The sequence below is a fragment of the Podarcis raffonei genome, chromosome 9 (genome assembly GCF_027172205.1).
Source record: "Podarcis raffonei isolate rPodRaf1 chromosome 9, rPodRaf1.pri, whole genome shotgun sequence".
NCBI lineage: Eukaryota > Metazoa > Chordata > Lepidosauria > Squamata > Lacertidae > Podarcis > Podarcis raffonei.
In genome coordinates, this window is record NC_070610.1 from 2,089,174 (window position 1) to 2,115,053 (window position 25,880).

The following is a 25,880-nucleotide window of genomic DNA, read 5'->3' on the forward strand; positions in this document are numbered from 1 at the left end:
AGAGGAGGAAAACAAGAAAAAAAATCTGAATGAAACAGTGGGTGTATCATTTTTGTGCTTCATGCTGTGGCCACAGACATGTGATTTGACGGTGAGTTTGGGGTAGCCCAATGCAAAAATCCTGAGAATCCATGTCGATCTGTGCTTTGTAACCACGTTTTTGCACCATTGCAGCCCCAGGCAACAGTGGGTGCGTGATTTTTTTTGGTGCAGGCTGTAGCCATGGACATGCTATGTGATCTGATGGTGAATCTGGGGTGACCCAATGCAAAGATCCTGAGGATCCATGTGGATCCGTGCTTTGTAACCATGTTTTTGCACCATTGCAGCCCTGTTTTTGCATCAGATCATTGCTATGTGATCTGATGGTGAATTTGGGGTGACCCAATGCAAAGATCCTGAGGATCCATGTGGATCCGTGCTTTGTAACCACGTTTTAAGTGGGGAGGGAAGGAAAAACATAGAAGGGACAAGGAGCACGAGAGGGGTGTGCGGAGAAGCAGCTGGCTAAGAATGCAAGAGAGGGGTTTAAAGGGGGGGAAGGAAGGCAAAAGTCCCCCCCCCAAGCCAGCCCTCTCTCTCTCTCTCCTGCATGTTTTCCGCTGCCTGCGAGTCCCTAGATGCAGCAGCAGCAGCACCGGAGCACGGAGAGGAATTAGAGGGAAGGACGCTCTGCTTTCCCCTCTGCTTGCCTGGAGGGGAGGGGATTTGCCTGCTCTTTGTTCCGTTTGAGCAAACACAGTAACGAAACAGAAGAGGGTGGGCAGTAAGACCCTGAGGCAGAATGCAGGAAAGCAGCAGCCTCCTCTCCTCTGTGACGGTGCGATATGATTTTTGCCTGATTTTTGCCCTGTACTTGGGACAGTCAGCTCCAGGGACCACACATTCGCTCAATAACATGCACAGACATTTCCCCTTACTTTTTAGGAGAAAAAATCTGCGTGTTATAGAGGGGAAAATACGGTAAAACAATTCCGATACTGCTTTCCTTTTGGCTACAAGAAGCCGTAGCACAAACAGAAACTTGGCCATGGATTTTAAATGTTCCTCTTGTTCTTCTTCTTCTTCCTCTTCCTCTTCTTCTTCCTCCTCCTCCTCTTCTTCTTCTTTTTAAGTCAACAAATGATTCCTGATACTCCTGTTTGACAGGGATATGTCTGCTCTTTTATCTGCTCTTTCCTAAAGAAGAATTGCTAGAATATGCTCATGTTCAGGGGTGCCAATCGTCTCCCAACCTGACCTCCTGGCACTACATAGCACGGCAGAAGGATGACAGAAAGATTTGGATTCCTGTTCACAGGAGAGAAAAGATAAAACTGGAGGGTGACAATAAGAAGATCTGTCCTCTCCTTGGTCTCTCCTCTTCCTGCCCAGCTTTGTCTTCTTTTTTCTTCTTTTTTAAAGTATGTCCACAATTTTATTCAGGTAAAAACCTATTTTGGTGCTAGAACATTATATAAGCAGCTACCGATCCACCCAAAATAATTGTCGTCACCAAGAGTTTTTCCAGAGAAAACAGCATGAAATGTGTGTACACAACACAACCTTACATCAGTTGCTCCAAAATACAATTTTGCAATATATATATTCCTTGTTTGTTCTCTGTTTACTAACATCACACACTCAAAACAAAAGCTCTCTGTACAAAAACAGATTAATAGCACCAATTAACCTCTGGGTTTGGAGAAACACAGGAGAGCAGACCTGGGCAAAAACATGCCCAGTGATGCTTCCCTCAATTCCTTTTTTTTAATGTTTTTTTATTAAATTTTCCACAAACAACAAATAAAACAATCTTTTACAATCAACATTTTGTGTCATCTTATTTACATTGCGTATCTTCATGCCACGACTTCCTTCCTTCCCTGCGTCGGTTTTCTTAAAACATATCTTATTTTGTAGATTCTTATACACATCACAGGATTTATGTTAACCCTGCCGTAGTTTTTAAACTTCTACAGTTATTTCTTATATATACCACAAATTTACCCCACTTTTCTTCGAACTTTGTACCTTTTTGGTCTCGAATTCTATATGTCATTTTAGCTAATTATGTGTACTCAAAAAATTTGGCCTGCCGTTCTATTATCGTTGGGGTCTCCTGTAATTTCCATTTTTGGGCCACAAGTATTCTGGCTGCTGCAGTAGCATATTGAAAAAATTTATGGTCTTCCTTTTTTACTTCCTTCCCTATTATCCCTAATAAAAAGATTTCCGTTTTTTTCGGAAATGTGTACTTGAAAAGTTTTTTCAATTCATTATATATTAGGTCCCAAAACTTTTTCATCTTTTCGCAATCCCACCACATGTGGTAGAGATCCCCATCTTTTTATTTACATTTCCAACAGGCTTTATTGTTCAATTTATACATTTTGGCCAATTTGACCGGGGTAATATACCACCGGTACATCATTTCCCCCAAATTCTCTCTTAAGGTTGAGCATGCTGTAAATTATATCCCTTCGTTCCATAGTTTAGTCCATTTATCGTATTCAGTATTATAGCCAAAATCAACAGCCCACTTTATCATAACTTCTTTAACCATCTCATCCTTAGTATCCCATTCCAGCAGGTAATCGTACATTTTAGACAGGAGTTTTGTTCTGCTTTCCAAGATGTCTATTTGATATTTTGACTTTTTCCTCACTGAATCCCTTTTTTTTTTAATCCTCTTTTACTAAACCATTTACCTGATGGTATTGTAACCATCCTGTAAGCCCATCTTTTATTTCCTCATATGGTTTAATTTTCCACCCGTACTCTGTTTTCACTAATATATCTTCATAAGTTATTCTCTTTCCCTCCATATTTAATTTTTTAGTTATTAACACATCTGTCGGGGATAACCACCAGGGTGTAGTTCTCTCTAGCAAGTTTTTATTTTTGTCCCATACGTCATATAAGGCCCCCCTGAAGATGTGGTTTGTAAAACCTTTGTGTATTTTCACCTTGTTATGCCATAGATAAGAATGCCATCCGTATCTATTATTATATCCTTCAAGGTCCAATAAATCAATATTTTTTAAAATTATCCATTCTTTTATCCAGCATAAACAAGATGCTTCATAGTATAACCTCAAGTTTGGTACAGAGAACCCTCCTTTCTCCTTCTTATCTGTCAATAGTTGAAATTTAATCCTAGGTCTCTTTCCTTGCCAAATGAATCTTGATAGAGTTTTTTGCCAGTCTTTAAACTGGGATGTCCCTTTGATCACAGGTATCATTTGAAAGAGAAACAACATCTTCAGTAAGATATTTGTTTTAATTGCAGCTAATCTTCCGCTCCAGGATAGCTTTAATCTGTTCCAAATGCCCAGGTCCTTTTTAATCCCTTTCCACACTGGCATATAATTATCACTAAATAAATTAATATTTTTCATCGTTAGCCAAATCCCTAAATATTTTACTTTTTTCATCGCATTAATTCCAAATTTTTGTTCCAGTTATTCTGTCTCATTCTTATCCAGGTTTTTAACCATCATTTTAGTCTTTGTTTTATTTAACTTAAATCCGGACAGTTTACCAAATTCCTCTAATTCCTCTATTGCTTTCCCGACACTTGTTCATGGTTCCTCTAAAGATAAAACCAGATCATCAGCATAGGCCTTCAATTTAAACCCTGCCCAGCTTTGTGAACCACTTGGAGGAGGCAGGTGGGGTCAGAGCCACAAAAGTCAGGGGCACACACTCCCCAAAGTCAATTTGCCAACCTCTACCTTCATGTACATCACGTTTGCCTTTTAACTGAAGGAACTGCTGCAACCTTTGCAAATTACTGCATCAGCTGTGCCCAAAGTGCCAGAAAGCATATGTTGCCACAAAAAAGAAGAAAAGTTTTCAGAAGGCCTAAATGGTTGACAATCATATAGCAGTTCGTTCTGCTTGACTGCTGTCTGACATCTAGTGTAGTCATTTATAACTGCACGCAGCTTAGTACAAAATAGCTGCCTTTGTGTTCTTTCCACACTCTTAAGAGGTGTAAATGGCTCCCTAAACTATGGAATAAGTCCCAGTTGTCTGTAAGGTGATTGGTTATGACCTTTTGTAGTCTCAAAAGTCATTCAGGTGCATTGGCAAGGTTCTGTTTTTTTGTTGGCTTTTGTTTTGTTTCCCTGTTTCCTCTTTTGTCACATTGCACCACTTCCCAGGTGATGCCTTGATGAACTGGTCCCAGCTGAGCACTGTCAGTTAGACAGGAAGATGGTGCTCATGTACCCTTGTCGCTGATGATTTTTCAACAGAATTGACGTTGATTGTCTCTTCCCTAATGCTTACATTTATTGTAAAAGATGGTTACATGGCAATGTCAAAATGCTAGAAATGTCTGCTATGATCATTTGCAGATGCTCTTTTATTAAGGATTAGTAAAACATGTATCATTTTAAGGGCTTTTGTATACATATGGAGCCACGTGTGTTTCACCCTTTACCTTGTTATGCCCTGTACAAAGAGGCAGCACTTTTAATGAATCTTAGCTTTCAGAGTTTTTGTTTTATGCTTAAATTTCCGCCACAGGGCAGCTGTTGAGACTGCCATGGACAGGCAGAATATTTATTTATTTGCATAATAGGTAAAGGTAAAGGGACCCCTGACCGCTAAGTCCAGTCGCGGACGACTCTGGGGTTGCGGCGCTCATCTTGCTTTACTGGCCGAGGCAGCCGGCGTACAGCTTCCAGGTCATGTGGCCAGCATGACTAAGCTGCTTCTGGCGAACCAGAGCAGTGCACAGAAACACTGTTTACCTTCCCGCACTTTGACGTGCTTTCGAACTGCTAGGTTGGCAGGAGCTGGGATCGAGCAACAGGAGCTCACCCCATTGTGGGGATTCAAACCACGACCTTCTGATCGGCAAGCCCTAGGCTCTATGGTATAGACCACAGCGTCACCCGCATCCCATAATATGTATATTGCCCAAATACCATAGTTTCTGGCGTATAAGGCGACTTTTTAACCCCAGAAAAGAGGTTAAAAAGTTGGGGGTCGCCTTATACGCCGGGTATGGGTGGCGCAGAGTGGAGCCCCCCCAGATGCTGCTTTGGAAGCAGCAGCAGCGAGCGGCAGGCTCAGCTCTGCACCGGGCGGCTTTCTCCTGGCCCGGAGCTGCCCAGTGTATTCGGCGACTGGGCTTATAAGACAAATCCCCAAATTGCAGCTGCTAATTTGGGGGGTCGTCCAATGCGCCCAGTCACCTAATACACCGGAATCTACGGTAATAATGTCCTCTGAGTGGTAACTTTTTATAGAAAGAACCACACTGTTCCAAAATGAGCCCACATTGCTCTATGAACAATCATGTGGTCGTCTTAAAGAATAAAGGTTTACACTCTCAAATTTTAGGTTGTTGTGTGCATTGCAAACAATTACCCCATTTAAATAGGCTGCATCTGAGGGACAGGTGAGAAAGCAAGAGCCGCAAGTACAGCAAGAGTTGCCGTCTGCCGCCATTCCACAGGGCCACATTGCAGGAGAGATGAGCCACAGCAACCACCTTTGGCTGCTGAGCAGCGACTCCTGGCCGTGGTGACAGTGCTCTTATTATTCACATCATCATCAGGCTGGACCTGTGGAGAAGCAGCCCAATAATCGTGGATCTCTCTCCCTTTGTATATTTACCTAAGAATCTTACCAAAGTATTTTAAGTAGTTTGCTGGACCTTTGAGGGCCACATTTAACTTCATCTTTTTATCTGGAAATTCAATTTTTTTATTTTATGGGTTCTTTCTTTCCTCCTGTTGTGTTCCATAGTCAGAATTTGCTTTGTCCTTTGGCTGTGGTCTGCTGTTGGCATAAAAGTCAAGCTCAAAAGATGTCCCACAGAACTATTGATTTATATCACCTTGATTGGCAATTTCCCCTTAAGATGATTAAAATTTCACTTTATCTCTTAGGTCACTCTGCAGTACAATAAACGCTTATCACCTGGCCTGCAGTAACTGTGTGGAAAACTGCACCTATGTTTTGTTCAGCAACAAGATTACATTTTTAATGGACCTGTTGATGCACCAGTTAATGGTATGTAATGCTTTAACTTTGAATTAACTGTGTTAGTGCCATAGTGGTGACTAGAAATACCTGATATAACTGGACCACTTACATCATGGATGTTGTGTTTACTTGATTTTACCAATGTGATGTGCGGACATTTGTATCTTCCTCTGACACGTAAAAAGGAGCAGAATCGGGAGCTTGCAGGTTTGAGGAGGGCAGCAAAGGGAAGGAGGGGCTCAAACCACAGCCCCATCATCTGTAAAGTAAGAGGCAACATTTTAGAAAAAAAGGACATTTGCGTGAGGGGACTTATTCTTATTAATAATAACACTAATTACATTTATCAGTTGGTTTATACAGTAAAATTTCTCAAAGCAACTTGACAAGGTAAAATACAGCATATAAAGCAGTTTATACCAATGAACAATACAAAATGTGTAAAATGCTCACCCAGCAACATATTAATAGGAATAATTTGTACCCACCCCACAATAGATGAGCACCACCATAGGAGACAACACAAATTAGCTTGGGTATACAATAAAAGTCCTAGCCTGTTGCCTAGAGGCTGACAAGGATGGCACTAGGCATGTTTCCCTGGGGAGAGCATTCCACTGACAGGGGCCACCACTGTGGTCAGGGGTTGAAGCCATCTCATGTTCACTGCTTGCTGCCACATAACTTCCCTCTAACTGCTTCCACTTGGTCCAGCTAGGGGATAAGTGGCAAAAGGAGACAAATGTTTAGGGGCAGGGGCGCATTCGCCTGAAAGAAAGCTAACGTCCGCTTTCTACATGTTGGGTTTGTTGCCCTCTCACATAGTTGAAGTCTTGGAATTCACATGGGCTATTCTGCATTCTGTTTTTATTACATGAAAATGCATCATTCTGCATCTTAACAGGTTTTGCAAATGGGGGGGGGGGTGGAAGAGAAAGACAGATACATTTTAATGGGGAAACTTTTAACTTTCACTTAATTTCAGATGTCATTAAATATTTTATTAGAAACTCATTTTTTATTCATAGTAACCTCCTTATCATGAGATATTTAGTCTAGGACTGCTACTTATAAATGGTGTGTATATGTTTTCATGAGCCAAGCAGTTTGTTAATTGAAAAGTTATGTATGTGCCTTGAATAATTTACATTGCACAGTTAGAACCAACACGCCATAGGACAGTTGACAAACACTTAAGAGGAAGCCTTCGTTGTCAACAAAAGGAACCTGAACGCAACTTGTAAATTCTGTTTTTCATTCGTCACATGGTCATTTGCCTTCCTCCAGCTCTTTCCTGGAAGAACTGAGGTATACAATTTGAGCTTGCTTCCACTTAGCTCTCTGTTGCACGTAGGAAGCCACAGTATGGTTGTACGTCCTCTGCTGAATGCACAAGATACTTGTTTGAGCAATTAAAGTATAAAAGAGGTCCACCAGCAGTTAATATGGTTTGATGTCAAAGGCCTGTTCCTGGGCTCAGATTTCATTCGTTATAATTATTTCTCTTTTGCATCTGGCTTGGGTTGGTGAATCTGGGGTCCCAGTAAAAGGCACATAGTTCCCATAAGCCTGAAGTCTGTCCTTTCCTGGAATAGGCGTTCAGTCCCTTTGTTTAGATGAAGAGGCAAAACTCTTCCACTCAAAAACGAACTCACGCCAGTTCCTTCATCAAGAATCAGCCTCAGTGGCCATAACCTTTTCCCCAGATGGGCCTAGACCAGGGAGCTTCCACATATTTGCTTACATCAGAGCAGCAGGTCCTGTGGACCATTTCCAACTTCTGACACTTGGAGCAGCATCCAGTTATCTGCTGGCTCGTTGTTTTCCTTGACTCAACAGTCCTCTTTTTGTCTAACCACTTTAATGCTGACATTTGCTATATCAGAGACATGCAATGCAGTCCCAAGCACATTTACTCAGAAGCAAGCCCCTCTGTGTTCAGTAGGTCTTATGCCCCAGTGAATGTATATTGGATTGCACGTTTATCCACTGAGACAAAAGTGTCCACTGGAATGAATGCCTGTAGGGTTTTTGTGAACTTATTGCTGAAGGGAAAGTTTAGTGAAACAAATCAGTGAATGTTCTATTGTGTGCATGAATTGAGCCACTGAGTGTCCCACATTTCTGTAATACGGATTATTGCATAGAAAACTAACATTGGGGGAGTGTGGTGTCAAGGTGTGTTTTTTTCTCTAGTGAAAGAATCAAATAGATTGTAAGAGAGGCTCACTTGTTCTGTTTGAGCAGTAAACTTGAATTGTTAATTTATAACAAGCAGTTGCATCCTATAAAATTTATAGTTACTTTTTGACATTTTCCCTAGAAAGACATGTGTGCATTGCATGATGAAACCTAAAAACTGAATATTTTTAGCAGTGTCTTAAGTTGGGGAGAGGTGGTGGTGATGTATTTCAGTACAAATTCTTTTGTGTTTTAAAAAATAGACTCTATGGGGCAGGTTGGATTAATGTATTAATCAAGTGCTCTCAGATAGATCTAATGAGTGTTTCCAAATGTCTTTGAAAACAACAAGCTGAGCAAGTTAGCAAGCAATCTGAGCTTGCCTTGAACCTGGTCTTAGGTGCTTTTGTTCATTCAGTTAGTTGCTTTCCTTTCAAAAGTGTCACTGCCACCGTGAGTTAAATGTTCCCACCACATTTACTAAGCACCAGATTCTTGCTTCCACTGCCTCTTATGTACAGTACCTATTCCTGAACTATATCCAAATTATGGACAAAACCACGCATGACTAGCATACATTTTACCTTGGATTGCATTAATCTAGGAATCTTAATTATTTAGAACAGTTCCTGCAAGATTGGACTTTCCTTCTTTTTATTCACTATGAAATAATGCATTCCATTATTTATTGATGGATTTGATTCACTTTATATCCGCCCTTCCTCCCGAAGGAGCCCAGGGTGCCAATGTATCCCCCCATTCCTCAAAGACGCTCAGGACGGCATCCACCGTTTTCACTCCTCTTTGTCCCCTCCTTTCATTTTATCCTCACAACAACCCTACGAAGGAGGTCAGCCTGAAAGTGACAAGCCCACGGTCAGTGGACCTGCCCAGTCCTAGCGTGACATTCGTAGTCATGATACCACAAAGAGTCACAGTCTGGGATAATTTGAATTTCAAATTTGAGAGCCATCTTGGCAATCCTTTATACTTCAAAGTGTCAGATATGAATAAAACATTAACAACAGTAAATAAAATGCATTGATTGCTAGTTGTTTCTTGTTTTAAGTATCTCTCTGTTTGTAAACTCTCTAAGAAGCATCTGACAATTATTATTTTTTGCTTTTCCTTTTTTGAGTGGCCTTACAGCTAAAGGAGGGTGAATTCTCTTATTGCCACTGCATTTTGTAGCTTAAATTACTTGAATGGAGATGCTTATGTCATATTTCATATTTGAATAAATTATGGAGCAAAATGTAAACCCTTAAAGAAAGGTGCTTTTATCAGCCAAGTAATGGCACTTGCATGTTTGACTCTGCAACAGAGGGACTTGCTTTAATATTGAGGCTTACTAGGCTTTTGTCCTCCTCTGGGTTATTTCTTCTTGTTGTCTGTCTGGAGGCTGAAGGACTGGAGCTGTCAGGAGCTAAAAGCTTTGTTTAGTCCCCAGCCAGGTAACACCAGTCAGCTTTATCTTCCCTTCCACCGCCCTGCAATTGGCCTCCACCCTGACCTCGCAGACCACCCACCTTAGGAAGCAGCGCCAGTCGCTCCATAGCTTAATTGTTCGGTTTTGTAAGGGACAAGAGAGAGAACGTCAGTAGTATTTACTGCAAATACTTTCCAGAAGTGCCTCTTTCTCAAAACGTTTCTGTTCAGGCAAGCCCAGAGGTGTTTTAAAGTCTGCAGAAACCACAGCACCACTGCTGATGTTGAGAACGGGGTTCAGACACACCAGGAATGCCATGATCAGAGATAGCAGCACAAGGTGTACAACACTCCTTGGTGCGTGTCCCCCGAGGGCACCCACAGAAAGACAGGTTCTGCTTTGGAGAGGAAGGGCAGTCACAAAATATTATCCTGTGGCGTCAGCCAAGAGATCCTTAAGGTCATCCTGAGGAATGTTTGGGAAAAATTAAAACCAACAACATTTTTGCTCTTTCCGTGGGCCTGCAGTAGATTGTACATGGAAGGCTTAATAGTGGGTGAGATTGATAGATAGATGATTTGAATGTTTCAGTATAGGTTGCCTACTTGTCCCATATTTGTTTCATCTTTTTAAGTTTTTGATGTTGTAGCTTCTTCACTTGCTGTTTGAAGCTGAAAGCTGTAACTTGGGAGAGTATAGAGAAGGGATTTATGTAGGCAGTAAATTGGGAGTTTGCGTGTTGCCAGGAGGGGGTGGGGAGTTCTTCTGGCATGCATTTTGTCAATTGTAGAGGTTTTCCCAGCAAAAGCTAGAAGGTAAGTGGGAACTGTGACTTGGGCCTGAGTCTCCCACTCCACGAAAAATTTCCTTAATTTTGTTTATTTAACTGCAAACTAATTGGAGTCTCTTCCTCCAAGTCCCACCGTCATCTTCGATTAGAAAGCCTACTCGGTGATGGCACCTCATATTTAAGATGTCCTCTGTAGACCTGGTTCCCACTCTACAGCCTTTTAAATGTCAGGTGAAAAGTTATTTTTGTGCCCCCGGGCATTCTAGCGCACTGAGAGTTTGATGGTTTAATAAATGAACACTCCAGTTTTTGTGTGTTTTCATTCTGACTACAGAACTTTATTGTACTGTTCTGTTCTTTAAACTGTATGCTCCCCTGAGAGCTTATGCTCATTCTCTAAATTATTCAGTGATAACATGTTTAGATTTAAGCTAATAATAAAAGTAAGGCCAGATGTTTCATCTTAGGACTGCTCTCATTCTCTCCCCCCCCCAATTGCTTTAAGATGTAAAAAGAGTCAGTGGGTACCATTTTGATACTTTGATGACTGTGTCAGGGTGTTTGTGAACATTTTAGTTTGCTTTTTGGGCCAAGAACTGTATCAGAGGATTCAGATATTTTTTTCTTTAAAAGAAATTTTATTAATAAATAAAGAAGGAAATACATTATCATAAGGATAATTAAATTCTGATTCACATATTAGTTCAGGAGGTGTGAATTGGGTCAGGATGATTAAAAATGCAGACTGAACAAAATTCCCTGTCCCTGCTTTGCAGCAGGATTGCAGATTCATAGGGAAAACTATGAACATTAAAGCTGCATCTTGATCAAAAAGCAGCAACAGGGACATCAACATTTCAAACAGAAAAATTAAAGTGGTCGTTTTTTGTTTTTGTTTTGCAAAGTGCTACCTCACAAAGTGCTGACTCATGCTAATTCCAAAAGAATGTGTATCTCAACTTTATATTCCCTTGGGTTTCACTTTAGATTGTTTTGCAGTGTCCACTTCCGGGCAGGATGACGTTCAAAGAACAGCATCCAATGGGACAGTGGTGAAGAGTATTGGTGTGCTCCTGTGTTTTAGTACTACTACCTGCTTACAGCTGTGGGAGCCAGTAGCATTTTAAAGAATACTAGCCTTTAAAGCAGGATTGGTCCCCCAAGCGCAAACAGCTGCCCTCCCCAGAGCTGCTCCTTCCAGCCTACAATAGCAGTTGTGCGGCTGCCTTTATTGCGGGCTCCATTCAAGCACTGCAAAACTGTTTCTCCTCAGCGCCTGCTCAAGCAAACTGGTTATGCTCAGGGGCTAGTTGCCACCAGCCAGGTACACAAAAGCCAAAAGGACAGGTTATCTCTTCGTTCTGCTGCAGTTTCTCATTATTATTATTATTATTATTATTATTATTATTATTTGTAAGCAGGTACTGTATTATGACTTCAAAATTCAGCAAGAAAAAATGTCAAACACAATAAGATAGTATAGGCAAAACTGTTCCTTCCACTGCTGAGAAGAATTGTTTGTGCAAGGAGCACAGTTGTTGCCCAGAGTTATCCTGTCCGTGATTCTCAGCTGTGGGTAGAACATGCTAAGACAGATTCAAAATGGTCTGCGAAGTTTACACTGGAAGCACTAAGCCCATCAAAGAGGATTAGGCCTCCCACCTTTTTAGCATTTACCTGCTGGACCTTCTTGGATGTCTTTAGGACTGTGCATTAGAATGGAGCAAAGCTCCTGGTCCTGTGGGTCAGTCAGTAAGAGCATGCTGAAAGCAAATGGGAAGAGCCCTCAGTTCAGTTAGCCAGTGTATATCTTTCCTTTCCCCTGCCTGGCTTTGTTTACAGGAGATGCGTTAGGTTTATTGCACATCATGCGTAGGGGCAGAGGAGGTGGAGTAGAGAAAAGGGCAGGTCTGTGGTCCTGAAAATGTAACAGACAAACAAGATGACAGCCCACTTTCCTATTAGCAGCACCAGGAAGATAGGAAACTTCCTTAGTGAGACCACCAGTCCGTCTAGCTCTGACTGGCAGCAGCTCCCCAGGGTTTCAGGCAGGGAGTTTCTCTCAGTCCTACCTGGGGATGGAACCTGGGACCTCTTGCCTTCAAAGCGGGTCCTCTTTCCCTAAGGGCTGCAGCCCACTTGGTAAGGGGGGGGGCAGGAAAGATTGCTGTTTCTGGTGGCCCTTGCCCCCTGCTGGACTTGCCACCATAACTGACCTTGTGCATGCATCTGCTGATCTCAGTAAGGACCGCTGTGCATAAATTATCCACTTCTGTTAAAAGCCCCGTGTCCTAGTCCTACTAACGCTAGTTTGAGAGTACAACCCACACAGAGGTTTGTTCATTAATTTATTTTAAAACATGTGTTTTGCTTTATTATTCCCAGTATTTGTACCCTACCTTCCTATGACAAATAACAGAAGCACTTGGCAAAACCAAATAAACATACATACATACATATATATATATATATATATATATATATATATATATATATATATGTTTTAAAAGGCCAAAATATATATTTTAATAGTCCAAAAGCAACAATACAAAAACAAAAAAGTCAGAATCAGCAGCATTCAGATCTCATTTCAAAGCATTATCCAAAAAACACCTGCTGAAATAAAACCATCCTTGCCGCTGCCAAAAGGCACACAGCAGTGGGACCAGGCAGGCCTCTTTTGGCCAGCCAGTTCAGATTTTGGATGCCTGGATTGAAAGGGCCCTGATCTGTTATATCTGCCTGCCATACATCTGTGGTGTTTTAATCATGCAGATAGATGTGAAAGGACCTCATGGCTGCTGATGTCACGAAGGCACAGAAGTGAGTGCTCATGTGCTAGAAGAGCAGCATAATTTACCTTTTCCGTATTGGCAGCTTTTTGTAACCACTGTGACTTTTTGGTTTCCTACCTGTAAATGCAGGTACTCAGCTGTGTCCTTCGCAGCCCTTTCCCCCCTCACACACACAACACTGCCTGGCTGCATTTTTAAAAGGCTCCAAATTGATCACAGATCATCCAGTGTTGTGTGTAGTTTGAGCCAGACATGTTTAGGGAAAAGAATGGAATACCTTAAGTTGTACAGTGGTACCTTGGTTCTCAAACTTAATCCGTTTGGGAAGTCTGTTCCAAAACCAAAGCGTTCCAAAACCAAGGTGCGCTTTCCCATAGAAAGTCATGCAAAATGGATTCATCCGTTCCAGACTTTTAAAAACAACCCTTAAAACAGCCATTTGACATGAATTTTACTATCTAACGAGACCACTGATCCATAAAATGAAAGCAATAATCAAAGTACTGTACTATAAAATAAATAAAAACAGTATTGTAGATGATAAAAATTAAAATTAAAAAATTTTCTTACCTACACTGATGATAGTGTTTGGATGCGGGGCTTTTATCCATTTCCGCAGTCACACAGTCAATAAATCAACCAGTAGCTGAACTGGGTTCCACACAGTCACAAAAAAAAAAGCCTCAAAAACAAAAACGCAAAATAAATAGCAAAAACAAAAGCACCAAACCTAATCCATTCCGGAAGTCGGTTTGACTTCCGAAATGTTCGAAAACCAAGACGCAGCTTCTGATTGGTGTAGGCGCCCCGTTAACAATAGCCGACAGCTGCATCGGACATTCAGCTTCCGAAAAACATTTGCAAACCGGAACACTTACTTCCAGGTTTTCGACATTTGGGAACCAGGGCATTTGAGTACCAAGGCGTTTGAGAACCAAGGTACCCCTGTACAGAGAATGCTTGCTGTGCTAATGACTTCCAAATTGTAGCATCTTACTTGCTTATTAAATAGGCACACGTGTTTTAAATACAGTCCATCTACTTAGGTAGAGGATCAAAATCACCAGGCGTGAATTACTCCAGGCTGTGTAAATTACTGATGCAACACAATATTCTTTCTTCAACTGAACTTGAATAAGTAGCTGAAGACTTCTCACTTCCTAGCTTGGCTCGTTACCAGGAACAGACTATTACAACGGATTTTAAGTACCAACTCAAGGCACAGAGCTGATGAATAATAAAAAAAAATGTGCATGTTCTTCATTGCCAAGTGTTACCATATTCCCATGGAGAGAGATACAGCACTCAACTGTGGGGCAACTGTACTTTATGATTCCACTATTGTACAATAAAAGTGTAAATACCTTTTTTTAAAGTGAAATCACTTTGGAGTTATCATTAATTTCTGAGTTTAGAAAGCAGCCTTATTTGTTTTGGTATTCATTCCAAAGTTCCCTGGAGCCAGCCTTTTTCTTCCTAGAATGATACCCAGCTCTGGACAGTGTTGACAGTCTGCCACTTAAGACACATCTCCTTCTGTTTATCTTCATCCTTATTATTCCTAATGCACGCCTTAAAGACTCTGGGGTGACTCGGTGAAGGGCATCGCCTCACCAGCTGGAGGGCATCCAGAGGCAGGCGACCAGGGTGGTGAGGGCTCTGGGAATGAAGTCCTGTGAGGAACTGTTGAAAGAATTGAAACAAATAATTTGGAAAATGGAGCAGGGTTGTTTTGTTTTTTAATAATTTATTTTGTTTTGATATATGTGTGCAGGTTTACATTCCAGATGACCATAATGCTACCTTAGGAAGAACTGCCAACAAGCAAGTGTTTGAAGGTGTAACCACTGGAGTTCTAAGAATCATAGCTGTGGTGTTCGGGTGCCTGATCTCCAGTGTATCGTATGGGAACAAACAGATTTGTGTGCCAAAATTAATTCAGGAACCAAAGAACAAGGCCACACAAGCTGAAGCCTTTAACAGCAGGATGCAAGATCTCATTAGGTGAGAAAACAACTGGATGTCTTTAACCTCTTCATAGGGGAAAATGAAAGATCAAGTCCTCTCCATCAACCTGGCTGGAGTGAACTGCCATTTGGCCCCTCCTCTTCCAGATTAGTCTCCACCCACAGTTTCCCCACTTCATCCAGGGGAGAGGTGACGGCCGCAGGGCTGAGCTGTAAGCAGCAGTCCTTTGACACCTCCCCTCCTGCAGTGGCCATGGTGCCTGAGCAGGTTTGTTGTCCTGTTCCTTCCCTTCCTCTTCTCTCTTTCGTATCATTTAATGGTGAACCATCTTGAGTACATTGGCTGATATAGTAAATAAATAAATATTGAAGCCATCTATTTGTTTATCAAATGTATATCCTTCCTTCCCTATATGGCCTTAGATCCCAAAGATGCATAACAAAATCATCTATTAAAACCCAACATTAAAAATACAATATAAACAAGATACATGTTAGCAAAATACATGTTAAACAAAATCAGTATAGCATTATGGGCCAATAATGTTAAACAAATTCAGTATAGCATTATGGGCCAATAACATCATCCATCTTCAAAGGCCTGAATAAGGATTTGCATACTTGGCCACTGACTAAAGTTCATAATGTTGGTGCTAGGTACATCTCAAAGGAGATCATTCCAGAAACATGAGGATCCATGCCAGTATTCTTGCGGTGGTGATTTTTATTGTGCTGATTTTTGTTGTGCAGCCTGTAAGCTTTAATTTGATGGTAATTTTTTTGTGAACCCATGTGAAATTATGCCGATTCAGGAGGATCCATTCTAATTCTGCTGGATCCAAATTTTACACAAACCTTTTTTCAAAATTCCATATATGTCCAGTTGGCAGCCCCTAAAGACATGACATATTCGGCATGAGACCAAAAGGGAAGGGAAATCAGTTGTCTGGTGCCTGGGCTGGGTGATGTGGGGAGCCCCCTGCACATCATCTTTTGTCTGTTTCCTCTCTGAATAGGATTCTGGGAGAGTGCCTCCCAACCCCACCCAGATATTTGTCTTTCTTTTGTCTTTGTCATCTGTCTTCCACCTTCTCTGGAAGATGCAGTAAAGGATACATTTAATTTTTCAAGGAGGTCTCCCTCTTCTCTTAATAAATTACCTTTTGCCGTGTCTTCAACCCCCCTCTGCCCCTTGCACTGACCCTGGCCTTCCTTTTGCTCTGACCTCTTGCGCTAGATGCACTTGAAATGCCTTTCTCGATACATTAATTTCTAGATGGCAGGAACTGCACTTGAATGCACAGCTCTTTATCTTTCTGTATTTTGTCTACATCCTTTCCTATGTGCTGTACCATTTTTATTTAAATTGGCATTTTTGCCACCTCTTGCTGTTTTTCCAGATAGATGCAGGGATATTCCTTCTTTACCTTGGTGCATGTGGAGTCCTTTTCTAATGCAGATTTCCTTAAGCGGTAGTCGCTGTTGCTTATGAAATTTCCCCTTCATATTCGCTATTAAAATATCTGTGAAGTCTTTGAGAAGATTATAATTCATACATCATATTAAACCTGAATCCTTATTTCTCCCACCTGCCTTTGCACGAATCTTTACATGATGAAGTTACCTGTTCAGTTATTACAGGGAGTCTCTTTGAAGCCTCTTTGCAGGTGTGGTTTGGATTCAAATTGTGCCAGCAAATAGACTCACGCCAGACCTCTGTGAAGGTGCACTGTCGATGGAAGCATGCCTTCAAGGGGTTCGCTGACAGTGCAGATCAACAGGTTGCCCTGATAGCAAGCCCTCTCAGCTGCACTAGAGAGTTCCTGGTGGCCAGCTCCCTAGTGCAGCTGATCCTAGTGGGGCTTGCTATCCGTGTCAGTTAGTTGATCAGCCCTGGCAGCAAGCCCCGCTGGCCAAGAAGCAATTGGAAGCTCACTTTAATTATTATAAAACCATTAGCTGTAGTTCAGTATGATGTCTGATGATAAGCCATTTTTCATGGTATTGGCCAGTAAATCAAGGATTCAGACATTGTAGTTTGAAGTGGGTTTGCAAACCATGGTTTGTGCTAACCATGATTTAGCATGATGTCTGAAGTGACAATCCATGGTTATGGCCTTTACTGTGGTGCCAGAATACACTGTACCTCTTGAGATGGAAGTGCCAAGCAGGTGAAAAGCCAAAAGAAGCAAGCAGCTGTAAACCATAGTTCAAAACATGATTTCAATTCTAAACAATAGTTAAAGCAAAACAAGACTTGGAGAAAGGTCTGAACTGGGTAGAGAAATAAAATGAACAATTAGGCAAAGAAACCAGGAATCATAGCCCTTAGTTTTTTGTTTTTGTGTGTGTGTGTGTTTTGGGGGGGATTTACTGAAGATTTTCTTGTTTTACAGAAGTATGTGTAATGTCTCTCGTATTTTTTCCGTGTAACATTTTTACAAATCAGTTTCATTTGTTGAGACATTGGGGGGGAAGGGGGGGAGAAGGGGATGGGGTCGGGTGGCGATGTTTCTAATTTGCTTAATGTATGTAGGGTTTGGTGTCAGAGTTACTCGTGCTTGTTCTCTGTTGTTCACTTGTATTCCTTTGGTGGTGAGAGAGGTTGGGTTGGCCCAGGGTATGGTTGTTCATTTGTGATTGGCTGTGGTGATCTTTGTTTTCGTGTGTGAGTTGGGTGGGTGGGTGTTTTGGATAAGTTAGCCATATTAGTTTGTGTGCTGTTGGTGGATTATTGTCGTTGTCTTTTTGGGCTGTGTTTGTGATAAAGGGGAGCCATACCGGGGTGAAGGCGTCTTCTTCTATTTGTCCCTGTGTCAGTTTCAGTTTATTGGTTAATTTTTCTAGTAGGGCTGTTTCCCATACTATTTGGTACCATTGGTCCATGCTTACTCCTGACGGGTCTCTCCAGTGTCTGGTTATGGTGTTTCTGGCTGCTGAAAGTAGGTGAGTTATGAGTTCTTTGTCGTGTAAGTGGGCATTGTTGTCTTAGAAGATGTTTAGTAGGGCCAGTTCTGGGGTGATGTCTAATACTTGCTTAGTTATTTTACATATTTCTCGTATGGCTGTTGTCCAGAATAGTTGGATTTTGGGGCACTCCCACCACATGTGGAGGTATGTGCCTGTGGAGGCACACCCTCTCCAGCATTTTGGTGAGGTTCCTGGGCGTATTAGCACTAGTTTTCTTGGTGTTAGGTACCACCTGTAGGTGAGTTTCAGAGTGAGTTCTTTTCTTTTTGTTGATATGGATTTAAAGGGGGGTTTAGACCACATTCTGATCCATTGAGTAGGGTTAATCTCATAGCCTATGTCATTCTCCCATTGTTTTTTGATTGCATCTAGGGGGTTTGTGGGATTTTGGAGTAGTATTTTGTATATTGTGGATACCATCCCTTTACAGTTTCCCTTTGTTGTTAGGAGGAGGTTTTCGAAGGTCGTCAGGGGCCTATTTGCTGCTGATTTTACTGTTGGGTTGTTTAAGAGGGCATGTAATTGGTGATGTGTTAACCAGGGCATTTGGGTGTCTTCTAGTTTGTCTTGTATTTCTTCTGTTGACAAAGCTTTGTTATTTTTATAGAAGTCTATTAAGCAATATAAGCCTTTGGTTTGCCAGGTTTTTATCTGGAGGTTTTGTGCTGCATGGTGGAATAATGGGTGGTACGCCAGGGGGATTAGTGGGGATGAGGTTGGGGATAGTTTGCCTATTTCTGTTTTCTATGCTTTGAACATGGTCTGTGTGTACCTGTTAAGTGTTGTGAGAATTTTCTTTAGTTTGTTTGGGAGGAGAGGGTACGCTGTGGTGCAGGTATTTTCAATTGTGTCCCTCTCTAGGTGCACCCATTGTTTTGTCTCATCTTCAAGTATATATTGGATTATATGGCGTATTTGATTGGCAATGTAATATGCTTCTATGTTGGGGATCCCCCATCCTCCTTCTGAGGTGGGGAGGTGCAGGTATTTGGGGCTTATTCTTGGGTTTTTATGTGAGAAGATAAAAGAGTGTAGTTTTCTCTGCCATCTGTGGAGTTGTGTTGGGGGAATCCAGATTGGGAGGGTTTGGAATAGGTAGGTTAGTTTTGGGAGGGTGATCATTTTGATCATGGCTATTTTGTCGAATCATAGCCCTTATGATACACAGCTAGATCATGTATTATTACTTAATTAATTGATTGATTAATTAATTAATTAATTTTAATACATTTTAAAACCACACTTTAAAGTTCTGTGTTACCCATTGTTCCACATTATTTGTTACATTTCTAACTCTTCCCTTTCTCAAGGTTTCTAGCCATCTCTGAAATAGAAAACACTAAAATGTTATATTGAATTTTAAATTACCCCATTAAAATTATGAGGGTGACTTTCCTCATTTAGGATTAGGGCACTGAAAGGCATTCAGCTTTTATATGTCACTGACAACGTGAAGATTTCCATTTTAGAAAGTGGTTCTCTTTTACAGATTTATTAAATTAGATTCCATGATACATCCACAACTAGCAAGACTTGTCACAAAAAACATATGTAGAGAACTGTCTAAATCTGCCTTTCTGAAATGCTGCTGCCCCAGCCTGAGACAATCTCTGAGTAGTGTGACTTGGTCACTAAAGCACGTTGGGGGCCTTTGATGTTGCCAGCTGTTTCCACATGTTTCTGAAGGCCAAATTGATTCTAAGCTGGCACTTCCTCCCAGTTTACTCTTGACTTTCGCTCCTCTTACATCTTTATTGCAAGGTCATTTGCATCTACCTGATTTCTCCACAGTCCTTTCCTGCAAAAAGACTCCACCTCTTGGATCCCACATTGGTTCTGTCTTCTAGTGATCAGAACAATTTAGGGAGGTGGTGGCTGCTTCCAGACAACCTGTTTGTTTAGCATTCACTCTGATTTGTTTGCAGGGAGGTTTTTTATTTGTGTGGCTGTTAGACTATGTTGTGCTAAGTGTGAGTTGTCCTACACTTCCCAGTGCCTCTTCCTGTCACTTTCCATATATATCACAAACTTTCCAGTCTTTCAGGAAGCAGGTTTGTTGCACAGGTTCTCCCCATCAACTTTACTTCTGCAACCTGAATTTGCCAGCATGTGATTGAAGCCAGCCCTTAAATAGTGACAGTCTGGATGCTCCCAAACTTGAATTGTCAGGAAGAGGGACAATACTGCCCAACAGCAGCAAAAAGATAGCAGGGAATGGTTCAGGAGTCAGTTTTTTGTAAAGGTTATGTTCCAACTGATGAGACCATGCCTTAGGGTTGATTTGAAATGTCTGCTTCTATCTGTGGGGAAAGGATATTTCTTTGAACAACAAATAAGTTCATCATTTGTTGTCAGCTAAAAAGATAGAGGATGTAGAAACTAGACTTGGGGAAGACTGTCTTGTGATCATATTGTGTCTTGTGTGTTTTAGTTGATTTTTCTCATTCTAAACTATTGCTTAAATATAAAAACCATTGTGAATCATTTATTCATATATAAAAACAAAGACATCCATTAATCTTGAAGTAATACATTAGGGTTTACAAGTAAAAAACAACATGATAATGGCCAAATATATGTGATTGACGCAGAATTATTATTATTATCCCACCCTCATACAAAGCTCAGGACAGCTATTAACATTAATTTAAAAATCAGCATAAAAACCACAATTTACAATAAAATCCAGTTACAGTAACCTATGACAATCAGTGGTATTCAAGACAAAATAAATGTGTTTTAGACAAATTAGACAACTAGGGCCTCTCTCACTATACTCTGAAGGCCAACAAAAATAAGCTGGTCTTAAGATAATGCCTGAATAAATACTGCATGAAGGACAATCAGATATATACTAAGAGGGAGTTCCATAGATATGGTGCTGCCACCGGGAAGGCACTGCGTTGTATAGTGTTTCCACACTGGGGGGAATTTGCCACACACCTTGGGAATATCACAATTGGGGCACCATGACCTGCTTTAATGCATTTCCACCCCCTTCTCTTTCCTTTGCTAGCTATGTGGTAAATATGGGATTAATTGAAAAGCTGTGTTGCTGTTTCCTCTCCGTCCAAGGCCCAATTGATGAAAACCCCAAAATAGCCACTTTCTTACAGAACGCTACAGCAGTACTGCATGGGATGTGCCAGCTGTGTTTTGCTGTCAATGGCAGGTAAGTGGCTGCTGTTTGTTTGTGTGCCATTATCCTACCCTGGTATTTTTCAATCATTTCAGTATAATTCTCAAATCATTTGTGTTGGAAGGAGCACCATTTATATCTAGGAGACTTAACGTGGTGAAATATTTGAATTTGGATCCATTTCTTTTCCCATCCCCATAGTGCAGTGGTTTTCTCAAGCAATGCACCATGGCACGCCTTGAATGATGGTGGGCGCAGTCACGGGCAGCACCAGCCTCCGTCCCTCCTTTTAAGAACTAGATTGCATAGATTATATTAATAGAAGTAGCCACGCATGGCGAAAGCTAGCGCTGCATCACCTGCAAAGCGCGCCTGACAGGAAATGTAATTTCCAAGCCCCCCCCCCCCCGAAATGAAATGGAGTTGATTTTTATCTATTCATTGGTTTGTAATACACACCCATCTTATTTACAAAAACGAAGGTCTGATCAAAAACGAAGGTATATTCCAGTATGTTGTGATGCAGTGCTGAGATCAGTAGCAGAGGCTGGAGTGGAGCCACAAACACGGGAGATGCTTCTTACGGGAGCAGGCATGGGCTCAAGGGCCCCACACAGTTGAGAGGGCAGGTCCACCTCACCACAAATGCCACTGCTGATGGAGAGCCCATTTCATGCTGATCCACTTTGGCAATTTCAAGAACCTCAGTTTGCCATTTCTCAACTGTTGGCATTGCCAGAGTTTTCTAATATCTAGCAAATACAACTTTTGCAGTGTTCAGAAGGTTTCCAACAAGCAGTTTTAAAGAGGATTGAATTCTGTCATTCAAAACGTTACAACAAAAGAGTCCAAATTAAGATTCTGCCTATTTGTTCTGTTATTCCCAAGAATTCTAGCCAATATTCTAGCAGCTAATTACAGTTCCACCAAAGGTGCAAAATATCGGCCTAATCTACTGCACACTTCAAATACTAAAAATGAACAGTTCAAAAGAGTCTATTCATTCAAGTTCGAATCCCGTACTATTTTTAAAAAAAACTGATCCTCCTCCTAAACTATAACTTGCTGATAAACCTTTGATGATTCTGATGAAGCCTGCGCCTCCATTTGTTCATTGGTATATTAATGCTTTGGTTTTTGTTGCTTGGTATGCTAGTAATAATAATAATAATAATTTTTTTATTTATACCCCACCCTCCCCAGCCAAGGCTGGGCTCAGGGCAGCTGAGTAGTAGCCTATGTTCTGTCCCAAGAGTGAGGATGGTGTAATGGGTAGAGTTTTGGACTTGGACCAAGAAGGCGAGGGTTCCAATCCCCACTCTCTCAGGTCACAATAACACAAACCAAAATGCAACTATTCTTTGAAATTCATGCATCTCATAATTTTGCAGTGAAGTTTTCCAACCAAAAAGATGCATGCACTAGGGGACAGTGCGGACAAAAATGTGTAATAGCAAGGGAAATTGCTTTTAAAAATGCCTAGATTAGGCAAAACTGTATATATTAGGAGGAATGGACATGAAAATGTCCTTTTCTTAAACCTGTGAGAACCTCTTAAGTAAAAAGTTACTGGCTTCTTATGAGCCCTGGATGAAGATGTTAAATTCTGTAACAGACACAAGTGTTAAAGGCTGTAGCACTGTTTGGGTCCACTCCAAAGTTCGCTGAAGTTAGTGGGAATTGTTCCAGAGACATTAGCAAGCTTCTCGTGAAGCCTCCCAAGATCTGTGTGCCAATGTCTATAAAACAGGACATTTCAGAGGCATTTCACTGCAAGAGCTTGGTGGTGCAGAATAAAAACTCCCAACTAATCAGATGCATACAAAACATCTCCAAATAGTATATCTGCACATCCACCTGCCCTTTAAGAGTGAGCAGTTATTCTTCTTTTGTTCTTACTGTGCTGCATTTTGTAATGAAAGGTCAGCACATGGAATCCTTGCTAGCAGCTCATTAACCTAGAGGTTGAATTGTTAGCTATATGTCCCCAGAATGGGCTAGGATTTTGTGTGTGTTTTTTAAAAATAATAATAATCAAAGTTCAAGTCAAAAAGATCAAAGGAATATGAGCTGCCTTTGTCTTGTGTTTTATTTCAGTAATTAAGATAATGTCTGTTTTGGCTGCTGGGTGACAAATAAAATATATGCAGTTTTTCTTGACAACTGGTTGTTCTGCCTTCCGTTGCCGGCAGACAGCATATTCACCAAATGCTAAGGACTACAGCAAGAATTAAGTGAGCTTATTTAGAAGAGAACAAGGGACACAGGTGGCGCTGTGGGTTAAACCACAGAGCCTAGGACTTGCCAATCAGAAGGTCGGCAGTTCGAATCCCTGTGACGGGGTGAGCTCCCGTTGCTCGGTCCCTGCTCCTGCCAACCTAGCAGTTCGAAAGCACAAAGTGCAAGTAGATAAATAGGTACCGCTCCAGCGGGAAGGTAAACGGCGTTTCCGTGTGCTGCTCTGGTTCGCCAGAAGTGGCTTAGTCATGCTGGCCACATGACCCGGAAGCTGTCTGCGGACAAACGCCGGCTCCCTCGGCCAATAAAGTGAGATGAGCACCGCAACCCCAGAGTCGGTCACGACTAGACCTAATGGTCAGGGGTCCCTTTACCTTTACCTTTATTTAGAAGAGAAATGGGCAACTGGAAAACCATGATGCCCATGGACTCTTGCTTCCTTTTGGATGTGCTCCTCTGACCCAGAGGAGCATCGTATTTATGTAAGCCACACCATCCGAGTTTAGCATTGTGTCAGAAATACTCCCTGGTTCATAAAAAGGGGCCAAAGGCATTTTGAACATATTCAGTGGTCTTTCTGATATTAGCTAGCTGTATTAGGAAGATAAGTGGAGTGCACAGTTTAATTACTATTAGTATTGGGCACAATGCAGAGAGAGGCTTTGTTGTTGTTGTTGTTGTTGTTTATACCCTGCCCATCTGGCTGGGTTTCCCCAGCTACTCTGGGTGGCTTCCAGTATGTATAAAAACATAATAAAACGTCAGACATTAAAATCCACCCAATGCAGAGCTGCCTTCAGCCGTCTTCTAAAAGTAGTGTCGTTCTTTATCTCCTTGACATCTGATGGGAGGGCATTCCACAGGGAGGGTACTACTGCTGAGAAGGCCCTCGGCCTGGTTCCCTGTAACTTCTTGAAGTGAGGGAACCGCCAGAAGACCCTCAGCGGAGAACCTCAGTGTCCAGGCTGAACAATGGGGGTGGAGACACTCCTTCAGGTATACTTGGCCAGGGCCGTTTAGGGCTTCAAAGCACCAACACTTTGAATTGTGCTCAGAAACGTACTGGGAGCCAATGAAGGTCTTTCAGGACTGGTGTTATATGGTCTCGGCGGCCACTCCCACTCACCAGTCTAGCTGCTACATTCTGGATTAGTTGTGGTTACCTTCAAAAGTAGCCCCACGTACAGTGCATTGCAGTAGTCCAAGCGGGAGATAACCAGAGTATGCACCACTCTGGCGAGACAGTCTGCGGGAAGATAGGGTCTCAGCCTATGTACCAGATGGAGTTGGGAGACAGCTGCCCTGGACACAGAATTGACTTGCGCCTCCATTGACAGCTGTGAGTCCAAAATGACTCCCGGGCCATGCACCTGGTTCTTCAGGGGTACAGTTACCCCATTCAGGACCAGGGAGTCCCACACACCTGCTTCCCCCGTCCCCCAGAAACAGTATTTCTGTCTTGTTGGGATTCAGCCTCAATCTCTTAGCCGCCATCCATCCTCCAACCGCCTCCAGACACTCACACAGGACATTCACCGCCTTCACTGGTTCCGATATAAGCGAGAAGTAGAGCTGTGTATCATCTGCATACTGATGAACACCCAGCCCAAACCCCCTGATGATCTCTCCCAGCGGCTTCATATAGATAGATGTTAAAAAGCGTGGGGGAGAGGACTGAGCCCTGAGGCACCCCACAAGTGAGAGCCTAGGGGTGTGAACACTCATCCCCAAACACCACTTTCTGGACACGGCCCAGGAGGAAGGAGCGGAACCACTGCATAACAGTGCACCCAGCTCCCAGTCTCTCTAGACAGTCCAGAAGGGTGTCATGGTCAATGGAATCAAAGGCCGCTGAGAGATCCAGCAGAACTAGGAAACAGATTTCACCCTTGTCCCTAGCTCGCTGGAGATCCTTGACCAGCGTGACCAAGGCAGTTTCAGTCCCATGATGAGGCCTGAATCCCGACTGGAAGGGATCGAAATGGTCTGCATCCTCCAGGCATGCCTGGAGTTGTTCAGCAACCACCCGCTCAATCACCTTGCCCAAGAATGGAAAATTTGAGGACTTCCGGGTTAGCGCCATCGCCTAATGGCGGATTCCCTCCGAGCTCCGGAGGGAATCGGCTTAGTAGGGGTCGGGTCCTGCCGCCGCCGCGACGCGGGGACCCTCAGAAACCACAGGCGCTGAAGCCTGTGGACCTGGTGACTCGGCGGGCACCATTTGCGCCCCCCCGACCCGCGAAGGAGCCTTTTTAAAGGCTCCGGAACGGGGGACGGAGAGCGGTGCGGTGCTGTGAGTCGACTGCTTCCCCTACTGAGTGAAGCCGCATGCCATGGACGGAGAGCGCTGACTTCTTTCTCTGAACATTTGGACTAAAAGTAACAA

The 25,880-nt window shown here is 42.3% G+C and overlaps 1 protein-coding gene across 10 annotated transcripts in view; it reads left to right on the forward strand.

The window, feature by feature from the left end:
* The window catches only part of SCAPER (S-phase cyclin A associated protein in the ER), a 207,210-nt gene that overhangs the window by 142,321 nt on the left and 39,009 nt on the right, over positions 1-25,880 (forward strand). For 8 of the 10 annotated variants that reach the window (XM_053402648.1, XM_053402647.1, XM_053402649.1 and 5 more), the window contains 3 exons: positions 5,889-6,012; positions 14,955-15,184; positions 21,134-21,289. In XM_053402648.1, coding sequence (XP_053258623.1) covers positions 5,889-6,012; positions 14,955-15,184; positions 21,134-21,289 — 510 coding nt within the window. The remainder of the gene's footprint in view (positions 1-5,888; positions 6,013-14,954; positions 15,185-21,133; positions 21,290-25,880) is intronic. The other 2 variants (XM_053402651.1, XM_053402652.1) reach the window with 1 other exon arrangement.